Source organism: Mobula birostris, chromosome 8 (genome assembly GCF_030028105.1).
Source record: "Mobula birostris isolate sMobBir1 chromosome 8, sMobBir1.hap1, whole genome shotgun sequence".
Taxonomy (NCBI): Eukaryota; Metazoa; Chordata; class Chondrichthyes; order Myliobatiformes; family Myliobatidae; genus Mobula; species Mobula birostris.
In genome coordinates, this window is record NC_092377.1 from 149,861,769 (window position 1) to 149,883,728 (window position 21,960).

General features: G+C 40.0%; 1 protein-coding gene across 5 annotated transcripts in view; it reads left to right on the plus strand.

The window, feature by feature from the left end:
* The first annotated feature begins 476 nt into the window (after positions 1-476).
* LOC140201838 (anthrax toxin receptor 1-like) overlaps positions 477-21,960 on the plus strand; it is a 281,124-nt gene continuing 259,640 nt past the window's right edge. For all 5 annotated transcript variants that reach the window (XM_072266548.1, XM_072266550.1, XM_072266547.1 and 2 more), the window contains exon 1: positions 477-958. In XM_072266548.1, the coding sequence (XP_072122649.1) occupies positions 810-958 (149 nt within the window). In that variant the 5' untranslated portion in view covers positions 477-809. The remainder of the gene's footprint in view (positions 959-21,960) is intronic.

Consider the following 21,960-nt stretch of genomic DNA (forward strand, 5'->3'; position numbering starts at 1 on the left):
CTACACCAGAGCCTTGTTAGGACAATTTCTAGGTTCACTAGCAAGAGGTAATCCAAGATGTTTGTAGACCAAGCTCTGTGGTATAAACGTTAACACACATTTACGTGGACACATCATCACACACAGAAACAGATGTGCTGAGACTTTTATCCCTTGCCCGCTACTTTATCGTTAACCGTGCCCCCATCTTCAGCCACCACACCATTAGAATCTTAGTCTTCCCCACCCCTCGAATTCATTCGGTTCCCCCTACTTTCAACCCCCCCCCATTCTCATCCCCCCCCCCTTGCGCTGTTAACTTCACTGCTACTTACCCCCCCCCTTCTATCCCTATCCCAGGTTGCCCCTCCTTTCTGACTCTCCATGCCCTCCCCATTCCTCTTCATTTCCCCACCTCATCTCTCTGCTGTCCCGCCCCGGGACGGGAGAAGCCAACTTTTATTATTTAATCCTTTTTGCCACTCGGCGGCGTCCTAGGTGAAGCCTCAAATCTCGACCCCCTTTTCTCGCTTAAATCCCCGTGGTTTGCTTCATTTTAAGAAACTTTGTGGGAAGTCTGCAAAACATTTGTTATGCTGCATCCGTGAGCTTCCGTGTTTGTGCTGATCCGAGGAAGCATTCTGCGATCTCAGTTTTCAGTCGGACTGCTTTGTGTGAAAACTACACTCCGAGCATAAGGAGAGTAGGAGATATCTGACGCCTGTTCAACTTGATGCTCGGGGCTGACGTAGCAACCCTGATGGTGAAAACTTGCAGAAACACTTCTCGTTGCTTCCTCTTTTGTTGATCGTCTTCTCTTTGTGGAAATAATGGCATGCTCAAAGCCATGCTCTTTCGAGGCAATAGTCAAATGCTTCTTGGTTGGAATCCTTTTCTTTCTGTGCAGTGTTAAGAGTGCCGTGAACGATGGGGGTCCTTCTTGCTATGGAGGATTTGACCTGTACTTTGTTTTGGACAAGTGAGTATTGTTTTACTTTCCTTGAACAATGGGATGCCTTAGTCCAGCGCTACATTTTGTTATATCTCCACCGAAAGGGATTGTCAACTTTTGAGAAGTTGCAGTTAGTGGCCGCTTCTGTGCGTACTTTGGACTGATAACATAAAGGCTCGTTGCAATTGTCAATAATAATTAGCACTATCGTTGCCGTTAGCAATATAGGCAAAAGAAAAAAGTAACTCTGCTAAGCTCGTTTCATTTGAGATATTTTAATGAATTCGATTTGTAATCATCGAGGTTATTGCCAGGACCCAGTTGGTCCAGAAGTGACAACTTTGTCAATCAACTATGGAAATATTAACGCATTGTCAATCCGTCTGTTTCTAAGTCGAGGCTGTCTTTCTCTCCGTTTCACCAGAATCAGCTTTATCTATTGTTCGTTCGGACCCAATCATATCCTTCTCGGAGATCAGTGGAAATCAGAAGAGCTTTATCATACATCAACTTAAAGTTTAACTTAATTATGAAAGGTGTTCTTAATGGACAAGTTGCAGGGTAGCAATGCTTTGAACGGGCGAGCTCCACAGTTAAATCGAAGGGAAAATGTGATATGTGTGGCATTACTTCAACCATTTACTTTCCCATGACCGGTGTTGATAAAGGGGAAAATGGGTTCCAGGGTATTTTTATTCTGCTTACAAGGCCGTTTTTTTTTGTTGTTGTTGAAGAATAATTACGTATTTTGTTTTAACTTTGCAATGATAAAACCGTAACTTTAATGATTGCCTTGAAGGACCAACGATGATTAAGCAACACTTGCCACTAACACTGACGATTGTGGAGGTAATTAACATGAGGTTTCTTATTCAAGCAATTTACCCTTCAACATCTCTTTGCTACATTAGTCGAATTCTACTGTGCCCGGGCTACAGCATATTGTCAGTTCAGATTTGGACTATTCTTCTAACCAATCCACATATCTCAGGTTTGACTGTGTCCTCCTGAAACAGCCTCCAGAGGGCAAGAAGGGGATAGGGATTTAAATTATCCCATGCTGAAGTGAGAATAAGTCAAACAATGAACGTTTTAGTATTGGTAAACAAAAAAAGCTCTGAATCAGAGAGATTGACTGTCAGAAGTGAATACTGTTTGAACTGTTACATTTGGACACCTCATTTTTGCACTGCTAATATCTACCAAGATTGGTAAAAATCAATTATAAAAGAAAAATTAAGTATGAGGCTACTCAACCCATCTTGATTGTGTTGGATCTTTGAAAAAATGCTTAATTAGTTCAATCTTTCTGCACTTTTCAATACTCATGCTCCTTTCAGAAGTATATATGTCCATTAAAGTTTCTATTGGATTTAGTTCCACTAACTTTTCACCTCCGCATTGAAGATTACACCAGCTTGCTTTAAGAGAATATCATCCTCTCTTTTGATTCTGTTCCCATTTTTAAAAGCTGATGTTCTAGCTGTCCATGGAGACAGTTTATCCTTAGCTGCCCTTCAAAGGCATCTCATAATCATAAATATCTCTATTAAATCACCCACTAACCCTTTCTGTTTGGAAGAAAGAAATCAAAGCTTCTCTAGACTCTCCATGCATGTTCTGGGCTGAATCTTTTATTCATAAACATACAATGAAAACATTCGGTGTAAGGTAAATAATCTGAGTTGATGGAGAGCCAAATTCATTGAAACATAGAAACATACAAGCCTACAGCATAGTTCAGGCCTTTTGGCCCACAATGCTGTGCCAAACATGTCCTTACCTGAGAAATTACCTAGGGTTACCCATAGCCCTCTATTTTTTGAAGCTCCATGTACCTATCCAGGAGTCTCTTAAAATACCCTATCATATCTGCCTCCACCACTGTCACCGGCAGCCCATTCCACACACTCACCACTCTCTGCGTTAAAAAAAACTTACCCCTGACATCTCCTCTGTACCTACTTCCAAACACCTTAAAACTGTGCCCTCTCAAGTTAGCTACTTCAGCCCTGGGAAAAAGCCTCTGACTATCCACATGATCAATGCCTCTCATCATTTTATACACCTCTATCAGGTCACCTCTCATCCTCCGCCGCTCTAAGGAGAAAAGGCCAAGTTCACTCAAACTATTCCGATAAGGCATACTCCCCAATCCAGGCAACATCCTTGTAAATCTCCTCTACACCTTCCTATAGTGAGGCGACCAGAACTGAGTACAGTATTCCAACTGGGGTCTTATCAGGGTCCTATATAGCTGTAACATTACCTCTTGGCTCTTAAACTCAATCCCACGGTTGATGAAGGCCAATGCACCATATGCCTTCTTAACCACAGAGTCAACCTGCGCAGCAGCTTTGAGTGTCTTATGGACTCGGACCCCAAGATCCCTCTGATCCTCCACACTGCCAAGAGTCTTACCATTAATACTATATTCTGCCATCTTATTTGACCTACCAAAATGAACCACCTCACACTTATCTGGGTTGAACTCCATCTGCCACTTCTCAGCCCAGTTTTGCATCCTACCAATGTCCCGCTGTAAGCTCTGACAGCCCTCCACACTATCCACAACACCCCCAACCTTTGTGTCATCAGCAAATTTACTAACCCATCCCTCCTCAACCAGGTCATTTATAAAAAAATTAGTCAACTTAGTTAACTTTTAACATCTTTGAAAGGAGAAGGCTGAGTAAAGTTAAGTGCTACTCAGTTGAAATTTACTTTCTTGATGAAGGTTAAACTATTGCTCCCTATTAATCTGAGCTGAATTTCTTAATCATGGAAGGCAAGCCAGAAGCCTCCAGAAGACTTGTCAGTGAGCCCATATTTTCAGCTGCATGATTGTCTTGCAGAATTTGATGGCACTTAAATTATCAAACTTAATGCAGCATCCAAAAATTTTCAGTGCTGGAACCTTTTGCTAGAATACAACAAATTAGAATTATGAAGTTTAAGGATGATTCCCAGATATTAAAAATTCTGAATGATCATGTGGAAAATGAGGATTTTTTCTGAATGAAAACCCAGTAGTCTGACATTTGGTAACTGTATCACAAGCAAAAGTGTTCACATCAATGAAGAGATCCTGAATTTGGGAAGTCTAATCTGGCACCACATCATATTTTGAGAGATATTGTGGGTATCACTAACAAATAACATTTCCAAAAGCAGAAGGCTCCATTGTGGAGCAGGAGGAATGAATTGTTCTGGAATCACTTACCTGGTTGAATTGAAATGAAAGTTTCATCTTTCAAAACATGCTGGTAAGAACGCTCAGATTACAGTACTGTGCAAAAGTCATATGCATATATATATATATATATATATATATACTGTATATAGTCAGAATGCATAAAACTTTTGCATAGTATTGTATTTGTCAACATGGAGCAGAAAGCGAGTTTGTAAATCTGGCTGGAGTAAAGGATATTGGGAATGGCGAGGGTGGAGCACTGTGGGAGGGATGTGGGACAGGGGGCAGAGAAGGAGTGCCAGTGGTGGGGCTGGCACTGGTGCAGGCACACCCAGCCCTCAGACACCAGGCAAGGTCACTTGATTCCAAAAAGTTGGTTTATTGATCATTACAGAATGTCTCTCTGGTGCTTGTCCCTTCCTCCCCTCTCCCTTCCCCTTTTCCCAACCACAATATTCCTCCCCTGCCCCCTTCCCACTCTCAGGCCACAGTAGAGACCCATATCAGAATCAGGTTTATCATCACTCACATATGTTATGAAATTTGTTTTATTGTGGCAACAGTACAGTGCAACACATGAAAATACTGTAGTACCATGCAAAACTCTTAGGCACCCTAGCTATAAATATATATATACCAAACATCTTAGAGAGATATATATATATATGTTTGCACAGTGCTGTATATTCAGAATCAGAATCAGGTTTACTACTACTGACCTAGGTCATAAAGTCTGTTGTGAAAGATGTCTATGAATGGAAATTACTTTTCTGTGGCTTGGATCTACTTTTGAACATTAATTTCCTTGGAAAGGTTTGAAAAGGCACAACCAAGACCCCTTTGGAACTAGGCTGGGAACTAGTTGTGATATATGATGGGTTGAAGTCTTACATTCTTGGCACAGTGGACTTTGTTCTGAAAATAACATTACATTTCTCATCCTTGCTTTAAAGTCTTTCCATTGTCTCTACTGCTATTATTTTGTTGACCCCTCCCACCCTATGTCCTCCCATGCACTCTCAACTTCTCTGCTCCTGGATTTCTCTTCCAGCCACACTTCTTTTGAATCATTTGTCTCATCCTCTGGAAATGTGTCCCCAGACCCTTCCAACCTATTCTTTCGTTTGTAGTGACAAGAGTATCTTGGCAAACTACTGCCTTTTCCTAGCTTTTCTGTCTGGTACATTTTTCATGGTTGATATTTACCATAGGCCATTCCTATCAGTTATTAAGTACTCAAGGATATGGACACAAGGTTTTGTCTATATAAAAGCTACTATGTGAAAGCAAGTTATTATTGTAATTCTCCCTTTCATGTCAAATGAAACCAGCTCTTAATTGATTCCTTCACCTTTGTCTCTTTTACATTCACTAAGATTCCAGGTTTGGTTGTTATGGTTTTTATGCTGTAAACTTTCTGGTTCACCCTGTCATAAAATAATCAGCCAACGTAAATTCTAGTTATACTGATGTGCCTATAACAACCCATCTCTATATCATAGGGCAGATGTATTATTGTAATTCCTCAGTGAAGCTGTTCATGCTTTGAAGATCACAGTGATTATGAAACAAAGACTATGTGATACAGTGAATACAGGTATTGACTTTGATACTTTGTAGGCACGGTATTGTCCAGTACATTATAATGTAACTACATCAATAATTATATTATTTTATATGTATGTTCCAAAATAAATCAATATCTCAATTCAGGACTTAAGGCTCCAAGTTTTAAATAGAATTTAATCTTAGCCACCGATTCCACCCCTCTTTCTGATGTCTGTTTGAAGCCAAATGAAACTTTTGCAAATTTCACCTCATATTTGACCTTGAGTTGAGCTTTGATCTATGACCTGCACTATCACTAAGGACTTCCTGTTATGATATGTACCCAACCGTGCCACCTTCTGCGGTTTAGAAGCTCTGACTCCCCAGAATACCGATAGCTGCTGCGGCCCCTTTAAAGATTTAGGCCTGCCCTACTAATTGACTGCCATGTTTCGGCGCCAGGATTTTAATATTTAAAGAGCACTTGAACTGAGGTTCGGTGCTGAATCGTCAGCTCCACTTTGGATTCTCGTCTAGTGTCTAGTTTAGACCCCTGTTCACGTTTCATTCTCGTATCGTGTCTCGATGCTAGTCTTGGATACTCCAGCACTTGGGTCCTAACTATCCTTACTTAGGTCTCTCGTCACACTTCTTAATTCCACCTCTGTTGCATCACCGGATTCTGCCCCCCTATAGCTCAATGAATGCTGAAAATCTCAGTTATACCTTTGTTTCCTCTGCTCTTGATTAATCCAATGCCATTATGAAATGCTTTCCGAATTTTTTTTTACCCTCTGCAAATATCAAGTCCACTAAAAAGCTGTTGTTGGTAAATTATGTCACAGATTTCAGTGCTTGGAGGCTTGTTTTGAAATCCAGCTACACATTTAAAGTCCTGGCTTCTGTCTACTGATATCTTTTATAAATCTACTGACTCTCACATCTATCTTGACAGTACTTCTCATCTTGTCATTTATACAAAATGCCCTTCCTTTTTTTCCGTTCCTCTATCTCTGGAACATCTGTTCTGAGGTTGAGGCATTTCTTTTCCAGTGCTGAGGATGGGGCTTTCCTTCTCAGAACGTCAGAGATGTCCTTCCTCTTCAAAGAATGAGGTTTCCCTTCCTCCAGTGTTGATGCTACCCTCACCCACATCTCCTCCATTTCAAGGACATCTGCCCTCACCCTATCTTTCCATTATCTTAACAGGGATAGGGTTTCTCTTGTCCTTATCTACCACCACATGAGCCTCCACATCCAGCACATCATTTTCCACAACTTCCACCATCTACAACAGGATCCAAACACCAAATACATCTTTATCTCACCCCCACTCTCCAATTTCTGCAGGGATCACTCTCTTCGTAATTCTCCATGATTCCCTCCCATCCATTCATCCTTCTGCATTGATCTCCCTCTTGGCACTTATTCCTGCAAGTGAAAGAAGTGCTACATCTGCCCATTCACCTTCTCCCTCACCTCTGTTCAGGGTCACAAACAGTCCTTCCAAGTGAGCCCATACAATTCATTTGTGAATCTGTTGGGGTTGTGTACTGTATCCAGTGCATCTAGTTTGACCTCCTCTGCATCACTGAGACCTGATGTGGTTGGGAAACCACTTTGTCGAACACCTTCACTCTGTCCATAACAAACAGGATTTCCTGGTGGTCAACCATTTTAATTCCAATCTCCAGTCATATTCCAACATGTCAGTCCATGGCCTCTTCTACTGCCATAATGAGGCCACTGTCAAATTTGAGAAGCAACACCTCATATTCCATGTGGGTAGCCTCCCACCTGATGGCATGAACATCAATTCATCTAACCTCTTGGTATTTTCTCCCCACTCCTCCTTTATTCTTCTTCCATTCCAAATTTTGGCTCCCCTCTTACCTTTTCTCTTCTCTTCACCCAAGTATTACCTCCCCCTGGTGCCCCTCCTCCTTTACTTTCCCCCATGGTTCACTCTCCTCTCCCGTCGGATTCCTTCTTCTTCAGCCCTTTATTTTTCCAGCGATCACCTCCCAGCATCTCACTTCATCCTTCCTCCCTCATCCATCTACCTTACTCCTCACCTGGCTTCACTTATTACCTTCTTATTCTGGCTTCTTCCCACTTCTTTCCAGTCCTGATCAAAGGATTCGGGCCAAAATGCTGATTCTTCATTCTTTTCCATTGGTGGTACCTGACCTGCTGAGTTCCTCCAGCATTTTTATGTGTGTTATTCTAGATTTCCAGCATCTACAGAATCTCTTGTGTTTAAAGTCTTCATCATTTTGGAATCCCTTCTTGCCCATTCCTCTGTCTAGAACAGAGGTTCTCAACCTGGTGTCCACAGACCCTTTGCTTAATGGTATTGGTCCAGGGCATAAAAAAGGTTGGGAACCCCTGCTCTATAATGTCTTTCAGTTCCACACTGTTCAAATTCTAGACTCTTGATCGTCTCTGTAGTTAGTTGCTGCACCATTAGTAACACCATTTTTAGATGCCAAACCCCTAAGCTCTAAAATTTCTTTGGCTAGGCTTCTTTAGCTCAATTTTTACCTTCAAGACACTCCTGAAAAATATATCATCATTTTCTGACCAGCTTTCTTTCTTGCCATTGGCTAAAATCTCCTGATTTGCGACAGTGTTACATTTTGTCTGATAACATTCCACTGAAATTCTTCAGGATATCTTTGCTCTTTTAGATTAGATTAGGTTAGATTATGAGGACACTCAGTCCTCGTTTATTGTCATTTAGAAATGCATGCATTAAGAAATGATACAATGTTCCTCCAGAGTGATATCACAAAAAAACCCAGGACAAACCAAAGACTAACACTGACAAGACCACATAATTATAACATATAGTTACAGCAGTGCAAAGCAATACCATAATTTGATAAAGAGCAGACCATGGCATGGTAAAAAAAAGTCTCAAAGTTCCGATTGACTCTCGATAGTCCCGATAGCAGGCAGCAAAAGGGAGGGACTCTCCCTGCCATAAACCTCCAGGCGCCGACAACTGTCGATGCATTGGAAGCACCCAACCACAGCCAACCCTGAGTCTGTCTGAAAACTTCGGGCCTCTAACCAGCCCTCCGACACCGAGCGCCATCCTCTGCCGAGCGCTTTGACCCCGTCCCGGCCGCTAGGCAACAAGCAAAGCCAAGGACTCGGGGCGTTCCCCTTCGGTGATTCTGAATCACACAGTAGCAGCAGCAGCGAAAAAGGCATTTCAGAAGTTTCTCCAGGTGTTCCTCCGTTCTCTCACGTCTGTCTCCATCAAATCAGGATTGTGAACGGCACCCTACTTGACAGATTAGGGACATCATTCACTGGTGTGGCCGTGCAAGCTGCGTCGCGTCGCCATCTTCCCCTCCTCCTTACAGATGTTTTTACTAAATTACCTTCAAGAAGATGTTTTTGGAGAACATTATTTCAACACTTGGCATAATGGAATAATCTTGCCATCTGACAGTGATGGTTTTGGATCTCATGAATTTGTCCTTTATCAATATCTCTTTGCGAAACAAAAACATCTTTGGAATTTCCTTCCAAAAGTCTCCTTTGTTGCTCTCCTTCAGTAAGACCATTTTTAAGACTCCAGCTTTTTTTCCCCTTTCTCAGGTTCCACAGCTCAATTTATATTTCCACTTGTAATAACACTGTTTTTTGTGTTAAAGGTCTTCTTAAATGTGACATGTTATTATTGAGATCACCTCTATACGTTAACTACCCCTTGTCTCCCCTACCTTTGGGTTGCCTGTTTCTCTATTCTGGAAATGCCGTGAATCTGATGTATTTTTACAAAATATTTACATGAAAGAAATGAGTGAGAAATTCACTTGAGGCTTTCCTCTCTTAGCTTGATACTTTATTGCTTGGCATGAGTGTGGAACCACAACACCATAAGGTCGTTATTTAAAGCTCGGAGAAAAAAACAGAAAAAAATTGATCCTGCTGGGAATGTTACTGAGAAGTTTAGCAGTTTGTGCTGTTCATGTATTTAATGGTTTCTGCATTCTGATGTTTTAGTTTTGCTTTCATCTGCAGATATTAATTGGTTGCCCACAAAGTGTTCTCAGGTGTTTCTGAAAGACGTAAAAAAAGACTTGCATTTATCTAGCACACTTTGTGGCCATGATTTTTGGTGTACACTCACTAACGTAAAGTAGGATTTGCAATGACAATCCGTCATGTCATTCCATGGCCTCCTCTACTGCTGCGATCAGGCTACACTCAGGATAGAGGAGTAGCAGTTTATATTCCAGCTGGGTGGCTTCCAGCCTGATGGCATTAACATCGATTTCTCTAACTTCCGGTAATTGTCCACCCTGTTCCTTCACCATTCCCCATTCTTGTTTCCCTCTCTTACTTGCCTATCACCTCCCTCTGGTGCTCCTGCTCCTTCCCTTTCTTCCATGGCCTTCTATCCTCTCCTATCAGATTACCCCTTCTCCAGCGCTTTATCACTTCCACCAATCAACTTCCCAGCTCTTTACTTCACCCCTCCCCCTCTCCTGGTTTCACCTATCTCCTACCATCTTGTACTAATTCCTCCCTCCCCCCCGCACCTTCTTGCTCTGACTTCTCATCTTTTTTTCCAGTCCTGAGGAAAGATAACAGCCTGCAACATTGACTGTACTTTTTTCCATAGACGTTGCCTGGCCTACTGAGTTACTCCAGCATTTTGTGTGTGTTGCTTTGGATTTCCGGCATCTGCAGATTATTTTCATGTTTATGCAATGACAATGCAAGTTTCCAGCTTCCATAAGCGCCTATAGGACCAACTGGTCTTTAGTGTATAATTTTTTTTGCCAAGTTCTGCTCTCATTTTTGATAAAGTTGTATTTTTCTGAACTAATGATTAACTAAAAGATATACCAAAATATAAGAAAAACATTGCTTACAATTGATGAGTGCATGAACTTGATGCTTAAGTGATGTTGCTGTTTTAGTGCCTGTAGAGCAGCTATTGCTTTGGAATCATAAGGTTATAGCTGCAATTCTGATACGGCTCTGAATGTGCAATGTTATCCGGCTATGCCATTCTCCCTCAGTATTACACTGGACTATCAAAGCTACTGATTTTGTGACCTGAATTGTTACAATCTACTGTGATTGATGGATGTAAAAGGGTCAATGATATTATTTAAAGATTGGGACACTTACAGTTTTATTTCAGATTTACGATACCTGAAATAATTTACTTTTGGAATTCTGATCAATATGGTTAAAAATGGGTAATTTTTTCTAAATTGATGCATTTTTTTCAATGTGTAAATTGATGGATTGATATGCCTATAGAAAAAAGGAAGTTGGCTGTAAAATCCTTCAGAGAACTCAGGGATACCACTGTTAATAGATACATACAGTGTATCATCAAAATTTCTTTAGGCAGGTTCATTACTGCTCTATAAGGTGTTGCTTAATTTTGTAACTCTTATTTTGTACATTAGAAATCTACTTGCTACTTGCCAACATACTTGCTAATGTTTCCTCACCATGCGAGGAGACATCATCAGTGTACTGTTAATTGTGGTGTCTCCTCTGAATGCTTAGCCTTTTGTATTCTTATCAATCAGTTGATTGGTCGTCATTACAGAAGCTCAAAAGTGTACGAAGACCAAGCATTTGAAGAACATAGCACAATTAACAGCATATTGATGATGTTTCCTCATATGTTGATGAAACATTTGCAAACATTGGGGTTAGGGTTGTCAAGATCAGAGAAGAACTCAACTGAACCATCAGTCACCGGGCCACACATTTTCCAAATGCTTACCACTTGCTAAGTAGATTAGCACTTCACTGAGGTAAACAAAAATAAAGTACTTCCTTGTTAGTTTTAAATCAAATCTACATTTCTTAGAACACAAGGAAATTACAATCAGCTAAAACACTGAATGGTAGAACATTAGGAACTGAGTCATCATGAGTCCTGATGAAGGGTCTTGGCCCGAAACGTCGACTGTTTATTCATTTCCATAGATGCTGCCTGATCTGCTGTGTTCCTTCAGGATTTTGTATGTGTTACTAAGAACATGGAATCTTCCTTCACTTTCTGCCATATCCTCAAAACAAGAAAATATAGCTGAAGAGATGCATTATTCTCCACCAAAGCATAATGGAAGGCATCATTACATTCTTAAAGTATACTTATTGTGGAATATTTGTAATCCAGGGAGCAGGAAGCACAGAATCAAATATCGCTGTGATGATTGTACGTTCTAGTATCAATTGTTTGGCGACAATAAAGTGTAAAGTATAAAGACAGTATAAAGCTAGGTGCAATTCGCATAACTGAGAATTAATTTTAGACTGAACATTTATTTTCCATGTTAGGGTAAATAATGAGGGTAAATTGAAAATTTTAATGATTTTGGATTATTGAATTGAAACAGGCTTATTTAGTATTGGGAAAAAAGGATTACCATAGTTGACATTTCAGAGTGTCTCAGCTGGCAAGGTCTATGACTCCATCAACCATGCTTCAGTCCTGATGCTGGATACTTTGGTTCCTTCTTCTTTGATTCCATGGATGTGTGAATTCGTAAGGTAGTTGGCCACTGTAAATTGCTCTTAATGTGTAGGTGAGTGGAGACAGGGAGGGTGTATCGTGTCTCAATGCTAGTCTTGGATACTCCAGCACTTGGCTCCTAACTATCCTTACTTAGGTCTCTCGTCACACTTTTTAATTCTACCTCTGTTGCATCACCGGATTCTGCCACCCTATAGCTCAATGAATGCTGAAAATCTCAGTTTATGCCTTTGTTTCCACTGATCTTGATTAATCCACTGCCATTATGACTTGCTTTCTGATTTTCTTTTTACCCTCTGCAAATGTCAAGTCATCTAAAAAGCTGTTGTTGGCAAATTATCTCACAGATTTCAGTGCTTGGAGGCTTGTTTTGAAATCCAGCTACACATTTAAAGTCCTGGCTTCTGTCTACTGATATCTTTTATAAATCTACTGACTCTCACATCTATCTTGACAGTACTTCTCATCTTGTCATTTGTACAAAATGCTCTCCCTTTTTTTCGGTTCCTCTATAAGTGGCACATCTGTTCTGAGGATGAGGCATTTCCTTTCCAGTGCTGAGGATGGGGCTTTCCTTTTCAGAACATCAGAGATGTCCTTCCTCTTCAAAGAATGGGGATTCTCTTCCTCCACCATTGACGCTACCCTCACCCACATCTCCTCCATTTCAAGGACATCTGCCCTCACCCTATCTTCCCATTATCTTAACATGGATAGGGATTCTCTTGTCCTTATCTGCCACCACATGAGCCTCCACATCCAGCACATCATTATCCACAACTTCCACCATCTACAACAGGATCCAAACACCAAATACATCTTTACCTCACCCCCACTCTCCAATTTCTGCAGGGATCACTCTCTTTGTGATTCTCCATGATTCCCTCCCATCCATTCATCCTTCTGCACTGATCTCCCTCTTGGCACTTATTCCTGCAAGTGAAAGAAGTGCTACATCTGCCCATTCACCTTCTCCCTCACCTCTATTCAGGGTCGCAAACAGTCCTTCCAAGTGAGCCCATACACTTTACCTGTGAATCTGTTGGGGTTGTGTACTGTATCCAGTGCATCTAGTTTGATTTCCTCTGCATCACTGAGACCTGATGTGATTGGGAGACCACTTTGTCGAGCACCTTCACTCTGTCCACAACAAACAGGATTTCCTGGTGGTCAACCATTTTAATTCCAATCTCTAGTCATATTCCAACATGTCAGTCCATGGCCTCTTCTGCTGCCATAAGGAGGCCACTCTCAGATTTGAGAAGCAACACCTCATATTCCATGTGGGTAGCCTCCCACCTGATGGCATGGACATCGATTTCTCTAACTTCTTGGTATTTTCTGCCAACTCCTCCTTTATTCTTCTTCCATTCCTCATTTTGGCTCCCCTCTTACCTTTTCTCTTCTCCTCACCCATCTATTACCTCCCCCGGTGCCCCTCCTCGTTTCCTTTCCCCCAAGGTTCACTCTCCTCTCCCGTCGGATTCCTCCTTCTTCAGCCCTTTACATTTTGCAGCGATCACCTCCCAGCATCTCACTTCATCCTTCCTCCCTCATCCATCTACCTTACTCCTCACCTGGCTTCACCTATTACCTTCTTATTCTGGCTTCTTCCCACTTCTTTCCAGTCCTGATCAAAGGATTCAGGCCAAAATGCTGATTCTTCATTCTTTTCCATTGGTGTTACCTGACCTGCTGAGTTCCTCCAGCATTTTTATGTGTGTTATTCTAGATTTCCAGCATCTGCAGAATCTCTTGTGTTTAAAGGCTTCATCATTTTGGAATCCCTTCTTGCACATTCCTCTGTCTAGAACAGAGGTTCCCAACCTGGTGTCCACAGACCCTTTGCTTAATGGTATTGGTCCAGGGCATAAGAAAGGTTGGGAACCCCTGCTCTATAACGTATTTCAGTTCCACACTGTTCAAATTCTAGACTCTTGATCGTCTCTATAGTTAATTGCTGCACCATTAGTAACACCATCTTTAGATGCCAAACCCCTAAGCACTAAAATTTCTTTGGCTAGGCTTCTTTAGCTCACTTTTTACCTTTAAGACACTCCTGAAAAATATATCATCATTTTCTGACCAGCTTTCTTTCTTGCCATTGGCTAAAATCTTCTGATTTGCGACAGTGTTACATTTTGTCTGATAACATTCCACTGAAATTCTTCAGGATACCTTTGCTCTTTTAGATTAGATTAGGTTAGATTATGAGGAAACTCAGTCCTCGTTTATTGTCATTTAGAAATGCATGCATTAAGAAATGATACAATGTTCCTCCAGAGTGATATCACAAAAAAGAACAGGACAAACCAAAGAATAACAGTGACAAGACCACATAATTATAACATATAGTTACAGCAGTGCAAAGCAATACCATAATTTGATAAAGAGCAGACCATGGGCATGGTAAAAAAAAGTCTCAAAGTTCCAATTGACTCCTGATAGTCCCGATAGCAGGCGGCAAAAGGGAGGAACTCTCCCTGCCATAAACCTCCAGGCGCCGACAACTGTCGATTCATTAGAAGTACCTGACCACAGCTGACTCTGAGTCTGTCTGAAAACTTCGGGCCACTGACCAGCCCTCCGAGCGCCATCCTCTGCCGAGCGCTTTGACCCCGTCCTGGCCGCCGAGCAATAAGCAAAGCCAAGGACTCGGGCCTTCCCCTCCGGTGATTCTGGATCACACAGTAGCAGCGGCAGCAACAAAGGCATTTCAGAAGTTTCTCCAGATGTTTCTCTGTTCTCTCACATCGGTCTCCATCAAATCAGGATTGTGCACGGCACCCTACTTGACAGATAGCAGATATCATTCACCAGAGTGGCCGTGCAAGCTGCGTCGCGCCGCCATCTTCCCCTCCTCCTTACAGATGTTTTTACTAAATTACCTTCAAGAAGATGTTTTTGGAGAACATTATTTCAACACATGGCATAATGGAATAATCTTGCCATCTGACAGTGATGGTTTTGGATCTCATGAATTTGTCCTTTATCAATATCTCTTTGCAAAACGAAAACATCTTTGGAATTTCCTTCCAAAAGTCTCCTTTGTTGCTCTCCTTCAGTAAGACCATTTTTAAGACTCCAGCTTTTTTTCCCCTTTCTCTGGTTCCACAGCTCACTTTATATTTCCATTTGTAACAACAATTTTTTGTGTTAAAGGTTCTTCTTAAATGTGACATGTTATTATTGAAATCACCTCGATACATTAACTACCCCTTGTCTCCCCTACCTTTAGGTTGCCTCTGTTTCTCCATTCTGGAAATGCCATGAATCTGATGTAGTTTTGCAAAACATTTACATGAAAGAAATGAGTGAGAAGTTCACTTGAGGCTTTCCTCTCTTAGCTTGATACTTTATTGCTTGGCATGAGTGTAGAACCACAACACCATAAGGTCGTTATTTAAAGCTTGGAGAAAAAAAATATAAAACAATTGATCCTGCTGGGAATGTTACTGAGAAGTTTAGCAGTTTGTGTTGTTCATGTATTTAATGGTTTCTGCATTCTGATGTTTTAGTTTTGCTTTTTTTTGTAGATATTAGTTGGTTGCCCACAAAGTGTTCTCAGGTGTTTCCGAAAGACATAAAAAAAGACTTGCATTTATCTAGCACACTTTGTGGCCATGATTTTTGGTGTACACTCACTAATGTAAAGTAGGATTTGCAATGACAATCCGTCATGTCATTCCATGGCCTCCTCTACTGCTGCGATCAGGCTACACTCAGGATAGAGGAGTAGCAGTTTATATTCTAGCTGGGTAGCTTCCAACCTGATGGCATTAACATCAATCTCTCTAACTTCTGGTAATTGTCCACCCTGTTCCTTCACCATTCCCCATTCCTGTTTCCCTCTCTTACTTGCCTATCACCTCCCTTTGGTGCTCCTGCTCTTTCCCTTTCTTCCATGGCCTTCTATCCTCTCCTATCAGATTACCCCTTCTCCAGCACTTTATCTCTTCCACCAATCAACTTCCCAGCTCTTTACTCTCCCCCTCCCCCTCTCCTGGTTTCACCTATCTCCTACCATCTTGTACTAATTCCTCCCTCCCCCCCGCACCTTCTTGCTCTGACTTCTCATCTTTTTTTCCAGTCCTGAGGAAAGATCACAGCCTGCAACATTGACTGTACATTTTTCCATAGACGTTGCCTGGCCTACTGAGTTACTCCAGCATTTTGTGTGTGTTGCTTTGGATTTCCGGCATCTGCAGATTATTTTCATGTTTATGCAATGACAATGCAAGTTTCCAGCTTCCATAAGCGCCTGTAGGACCAACTGGTCTGTAGTGTATAATTTTTGTTGCCAAGCTCTGCTCTCATTTTTGATAAAGTTGTACTTTTCTGAACTAATGATTAACTAAAAGATATACCAAAATATAAGAAAAACATTGCTTACAATTGATGAATGCATGAACTTGATGCTTAAGTGATGTTGCTGTTTTAGTGCCTGTAGAGCAGCCATTGCTTTGGAATCATAAGGTTATAGCTGCAATTCTGATACGGCTCTGAATGTGTAATGTTATCCGGCTATGCCATTCTCCCTCAGTATTACACTGGACTATCAAAGCTACTGATTTTGTGACCTGAGTTGTTACAATCTACTGTGATTGATAGATGTAAAAGGGTCAATAACATTATTTAAAGATTGGGACACTTACAGTTTTATTTCAGATTTACGATACCTGAAATAATTTACTTTTGGAATTCTGATCAATATGGTTAAAAATGGGTATTTTTTTCTAAATTGATGTTTGTGCATTTTTTTCAATGTGTAAATTGACGAATTTATATGCCTATAGAAAAAAGGAAGTTGGCTGTAAAATCATTCAGAGAACTCAAGGATACCACTGTTAATAGGTACATGCAGTGTATCATCAAAATTTCTTTAGGCAGGCTCATTATTACTCTATAAGGTGTTGCTGAATTTTATAACTCTTATTTTGTACATTAGAATTCTACTTGCTACTTGCCAACATACTTGCTAATGTTTTCTCACCATGCGAGGAGACATCATCAGTGCACTGTTAATTGTGGTGTCTCCTCTGAATGCTTAGCCTTTTGTATTCTTATTAATCATTTGATTGATCGTCGTTACAGAAGCTCAAAAGTGTACGAAGAACAAGCATTTGAAGGACATACCACAATTAACAGCATACTGATGATGTTTCCTCATATGTTGATGAAACACTTGCAAACATTGGGGTTAGAGTTGCCAAGATCAGAGAGCAACTCAACTGAACCATCAGTCACCGAGCTACACATTTTCCAAATGATTACCACTTGCTTTGTCAATTAGCACTTCACTGAGGTAAACAGAAATAAAGTACTTCCTTGTTAGTTTTAAATCAAATCTGCATTTCTGAGAACACAGGGAAATTACAATCAGCTAAAACATTGAATGGTAGAACATTAGGAACTGAGTCATCATGAGTCCTGATGAAGGGTCTTGGCCCAAAACGTCGACTGTTTATTCATTTCCATAGATGCTGCCTGATCTGCTGTGCTCCTTCCGGATTTTGTATGTGTTACTAAGAACATTGACTCTTTTTGGGGAGAAAATTCAAAAATCGGAAGTGCAAAGGGACTTGGGGGTCCTCGTGCAGGATACCCTAAAGGTTAACCACCAAGTTGGATTGGCGGTAAGGAAAGCGAATGCTATGTTGGCATTCATTTCAAGAGGAATAATGTATAAGAGTGAGGAGGTGTTGATGAGGCTCTATGGAGCATTAGTGAGACCTCATTTGGGATACTGTGTGCAGTTTTGGGCCCCCTATCTTAGAAAGGATGTACTGATGTTGGAGAGAGTTCAGAGAAGATTTACGAGGATGATTCCTGGAACGCAGGGGCTAACATATGAGGAACCTTTGTCGGCTCTTGGATTGTATTCATTAGAGTATAGAGGAATGAGAGGGGATCTCATAGAAACATTTCGAATGTTGAAAGGGTTGGACAGAGTAGATGTGGAAAGGTTGTTTCCCTTGGTGGGTGAGTCCAGGACAAGCGGCCATAGTCTTAGAATTAGAGGGTACCCAGTTAAAACAGAGATGAGGAGAAATTTTTTTTAGCCAGAGGGTCGTGGATTTGTGGAATTCGTTGCCACATACAGCTGTGGAGGCCCGATCATTGAGGGTGTTTAAGGAGGAGATTGACAGGTATCTAATTAGTCAGGGTATCAAGGGATATGGGGAAAAAGCCAGAAATTGGAACTAGATGGGTGAATGGCTCATGGGGGAGCTGCAGAGCAGACTCGATGGGCTGAATGGCCTACTTCTGCTCCTTTGTCTTGTCTTGTCTTTCACTTTCTGCCATATCCTCAAAACAAGAAAATATAGCTGATGAAATGCATTATTCTCCACCAAAGCATAACAGAAGGCACCATTACATTCTTGAAGTATACTTATTGTGGAACACAGTATAAAGCTAGGTGCAATTCGCATAACTGAGAATTAATTTTAGATTAAACATTTATTTTCCATGTCAGGGTAAATAATGAGGTTAATTTGAAAATTTTAATGATTTTGGATTATTGAATTGAAACAGGCTTATTTAGTATTGGGAAAGAAAGATTACCATAGTTGGCATTACAGAGTGGCTCAGCTGGTAAGGTCTATGACTCCATCAGCCTGTTTCAGGCATTACCTGTTTTTATTCCTAAATCCTGTTTTGACTCTCTGGACTCTATTTTATCCTCCTACATATGGAAAAATAAATGGCCTCGACTGAATAAAGTCCATCTCCAGAAAGTTAAAAAGGATGGAGGTTTAGCTTTACCAAATTTTAGGTTTTATTACTGGACAGCTAACAAACAGAATCTCACGTTTCAGTTATACTATATTAACCACGAGGACTGTCCCCGGTGGGGTTCTTTAGAAGCTAACTCGGTTAATAAATTTTCTATTATCTCCCTATTGGGATCTTCACTTCCTTTATCTTTAAGTAAGATAACTGAAAATGTGGTAGTCAAAAATGCTTTAAGGATTTGGATACAATTTAGAAAACACTTTGGCTTATTGAGATTCTTCCTTTCTAGTCCCATTTTTTCAAATTTTTTTTTAAGCCTTCTATGGCGGATGTAGTCTTTAAACAATGGGAAGGATTGGACATTACATGCTTCTGGGATCTGTTTGTGGGAGGAAGTCTTTCTTCGTTTGAACAATTGTCAACTAAATATAGTTTACCAAAAACCCATTTTTTTTGGTACTTGCAAATTACAGATTTTCTGCGATCTCAATTGCATACATTTCCTAATAGACCTGATAAGAACATATTAGATGGAATTCTTAATATGAAACCATTTTATAATGGTTCAATATCCAATATTTATGATATGTTGTTGGTAATGAGAAATGATTCTTTAGACAAGATTAAAAATCTTTGGGAACAAGATTTACAGACCTCAGTTTCTGAAGAAACTTGGAATGAGATTTTTAAATAGGTTAATACTTCATCGCTATGTGCTCGTCATTCCCTCCTACAATTTAAAGTGGTTCATAGGGTTTATATGACCAAGGATAAATTATCTCGTTTTTATAGGGATATATCTCCCTACTGTGATAGGTGTAACAATGGAGAAGCTTCACTTACTCACATGTTTTGGACGTGCCCAAGTCTTGGAAAATATTGGAAGGAAATATTCCAAACTTTTTCTGTACTGTTCAAAGTAAATTTTAAGTCTAATCCTTTGACTGCCCTATTTGGTATTGTTGGAAGGAAAGATATCATTTTGAAGACATCTGATCTGCACATTCTGGCTTTTATCTCTCTTATGGCTAGGAGGGCGCTTTTGTTTAAATGGAAGGATGCTGTTCCGCCTAGTTATGTTCAGTGGTTATGGGATGTTATGGCATGCCTAAATTTAGAAAAGATTCGTTGTTCAATTTCTGAACCTAACGAAGATTTTCAAAATTTGTGGGGGCCGTTTTTAAACTATTTTCATAATTTTTGACTTCTTGTTAAAGTACAGAAGTTGGTTAATAGTATATTTTATTATCTGATAAGTTTCTTTTTTCGTTTTTTTCCCAAACAGCTTCGGCTTTGGTAGTGGGTGTAGGTCTTTTTTTTCCTTAATAAATTGTTTATATCCTAATATACGAACTAATCTAATCCATATGAATATAGAGTAAGGAGTTCATTAATGTGATTCAGTATACTGTATCTGATATCATCATATTTTGTCTTTTGTTTTATAATATGTATTCTCTTGAACTCTGTATTCTCCTATATAGAAATCAATAAAAATATTAAAAAAGAACCATGGTTCAGTCCTGATGCTGGATACTTTGGTTTCTTCTTCTTTGATTCCATGGATATGTGAATTAGTGAGGTAGATGGCCACTGTAAATTGCTCTTAATGTGTAGGTGAGTAGAACCGGGGAAGGTGCTGCTGATGAGAATATGGGAAGAATAAACTACAGGGAAAATTAGTGTGGGAATGGGGTTGTTCTTTCTGGTGGCAGAGTCCTGATTAGCTAAATGGCCTCTCTCGGTGTTGCAGAGAAATATGGAAATGAAACCCACTGTTTGGAATTACATTTTATAGAGCAGACCGTTTTCCCTATTTGCTTCATTTTGATGTTTCTGCTCCTCGAACTACAGTGATTCTTGAGGAGCAAAGGTTGGAAGGGTTGAGACTGAGCTGCTTGGAATCAGAAAGGAATTCCATAAAATATACTTTCAAGTTTTTGAAGGATTAAGAAAAGAATTGTAGAAAAAGTGTTCCTTTTAATGAACAAGCCAATAACTAGGTGGCCATGAATTTAGGGTGGCAATGAAAAGCTCTTTCTTTGAATTCAGATTGCAATGTTCTACCTAAATATAGTGGAAGTTGACCCCATAGGTAAAGGTCATAGACAACAGGCCCTCTAGAGGCTCAGAGCCACTACAATGGTTTCTTTATCTTTTCAGAGAGATTATATAGTGATTGAAACTTACTCTCCACATACTCTTTGATTTAGTTCTTTTGAAATTTTGTACTGTCAATAACAATATTGACAAAAGTTTTTCCATTATTGATTGCCCGTTTTAAAAACCACATAATTTAAAGGTCAGATTTTGTTATTATAACCCAGGAGGTTGTTCTCCATTCAGCAACGTGTGCATGGCCACACTGTAGTTGAATGCTACTGTGCACATAGCCTTTGCAGCTGGAATTTTCTTTTATATAATGTTAATAGAATTTTGAAATTATGCTAATATTATTTTGAAATCTACATTAATTGCGAAATACCCTGTAATTAATTGTGTTAATGAATATAATCTATAAATTTTCTAAATAATAAGCGTACTTTGAAACATTTTAGAGCTTCAACTTATTTACATTGTCAATGTTTCAAGTTACAACACTGTTACAAATTGTAACAATAAATGCAGAATGGAAGTCAGTAGCTCATTATTAATAAGCTGCCACCCCAATAAACAGCAATGCCATCTAGTCAAAACATTTTATATTTGCCATTGTGCCTGTCAGTTATTTTGACTAGCTGACATTTTTTACTTGTGTTGTGACTTGTGGTTTTTGTTTGTTTGATTTGCATATTACTGAAAAAAAACATTTTAAACAGTTTCCAGGCCATATAAAAATTTCCTACTCAGAGAAATGGTTGGTCTGTGCAGCTATAAAAAAAAATACAGGAAATGTTGTTCACAGTGGCAATAGGCAATTAACAATGTGTAGTATCTTGCTTGGCAGAGTGTCCACAATAATGAAAGTTTATTATTGGCTTTGGATCATAAAGTTTATTCACTAATGGGCAGATTTATCAA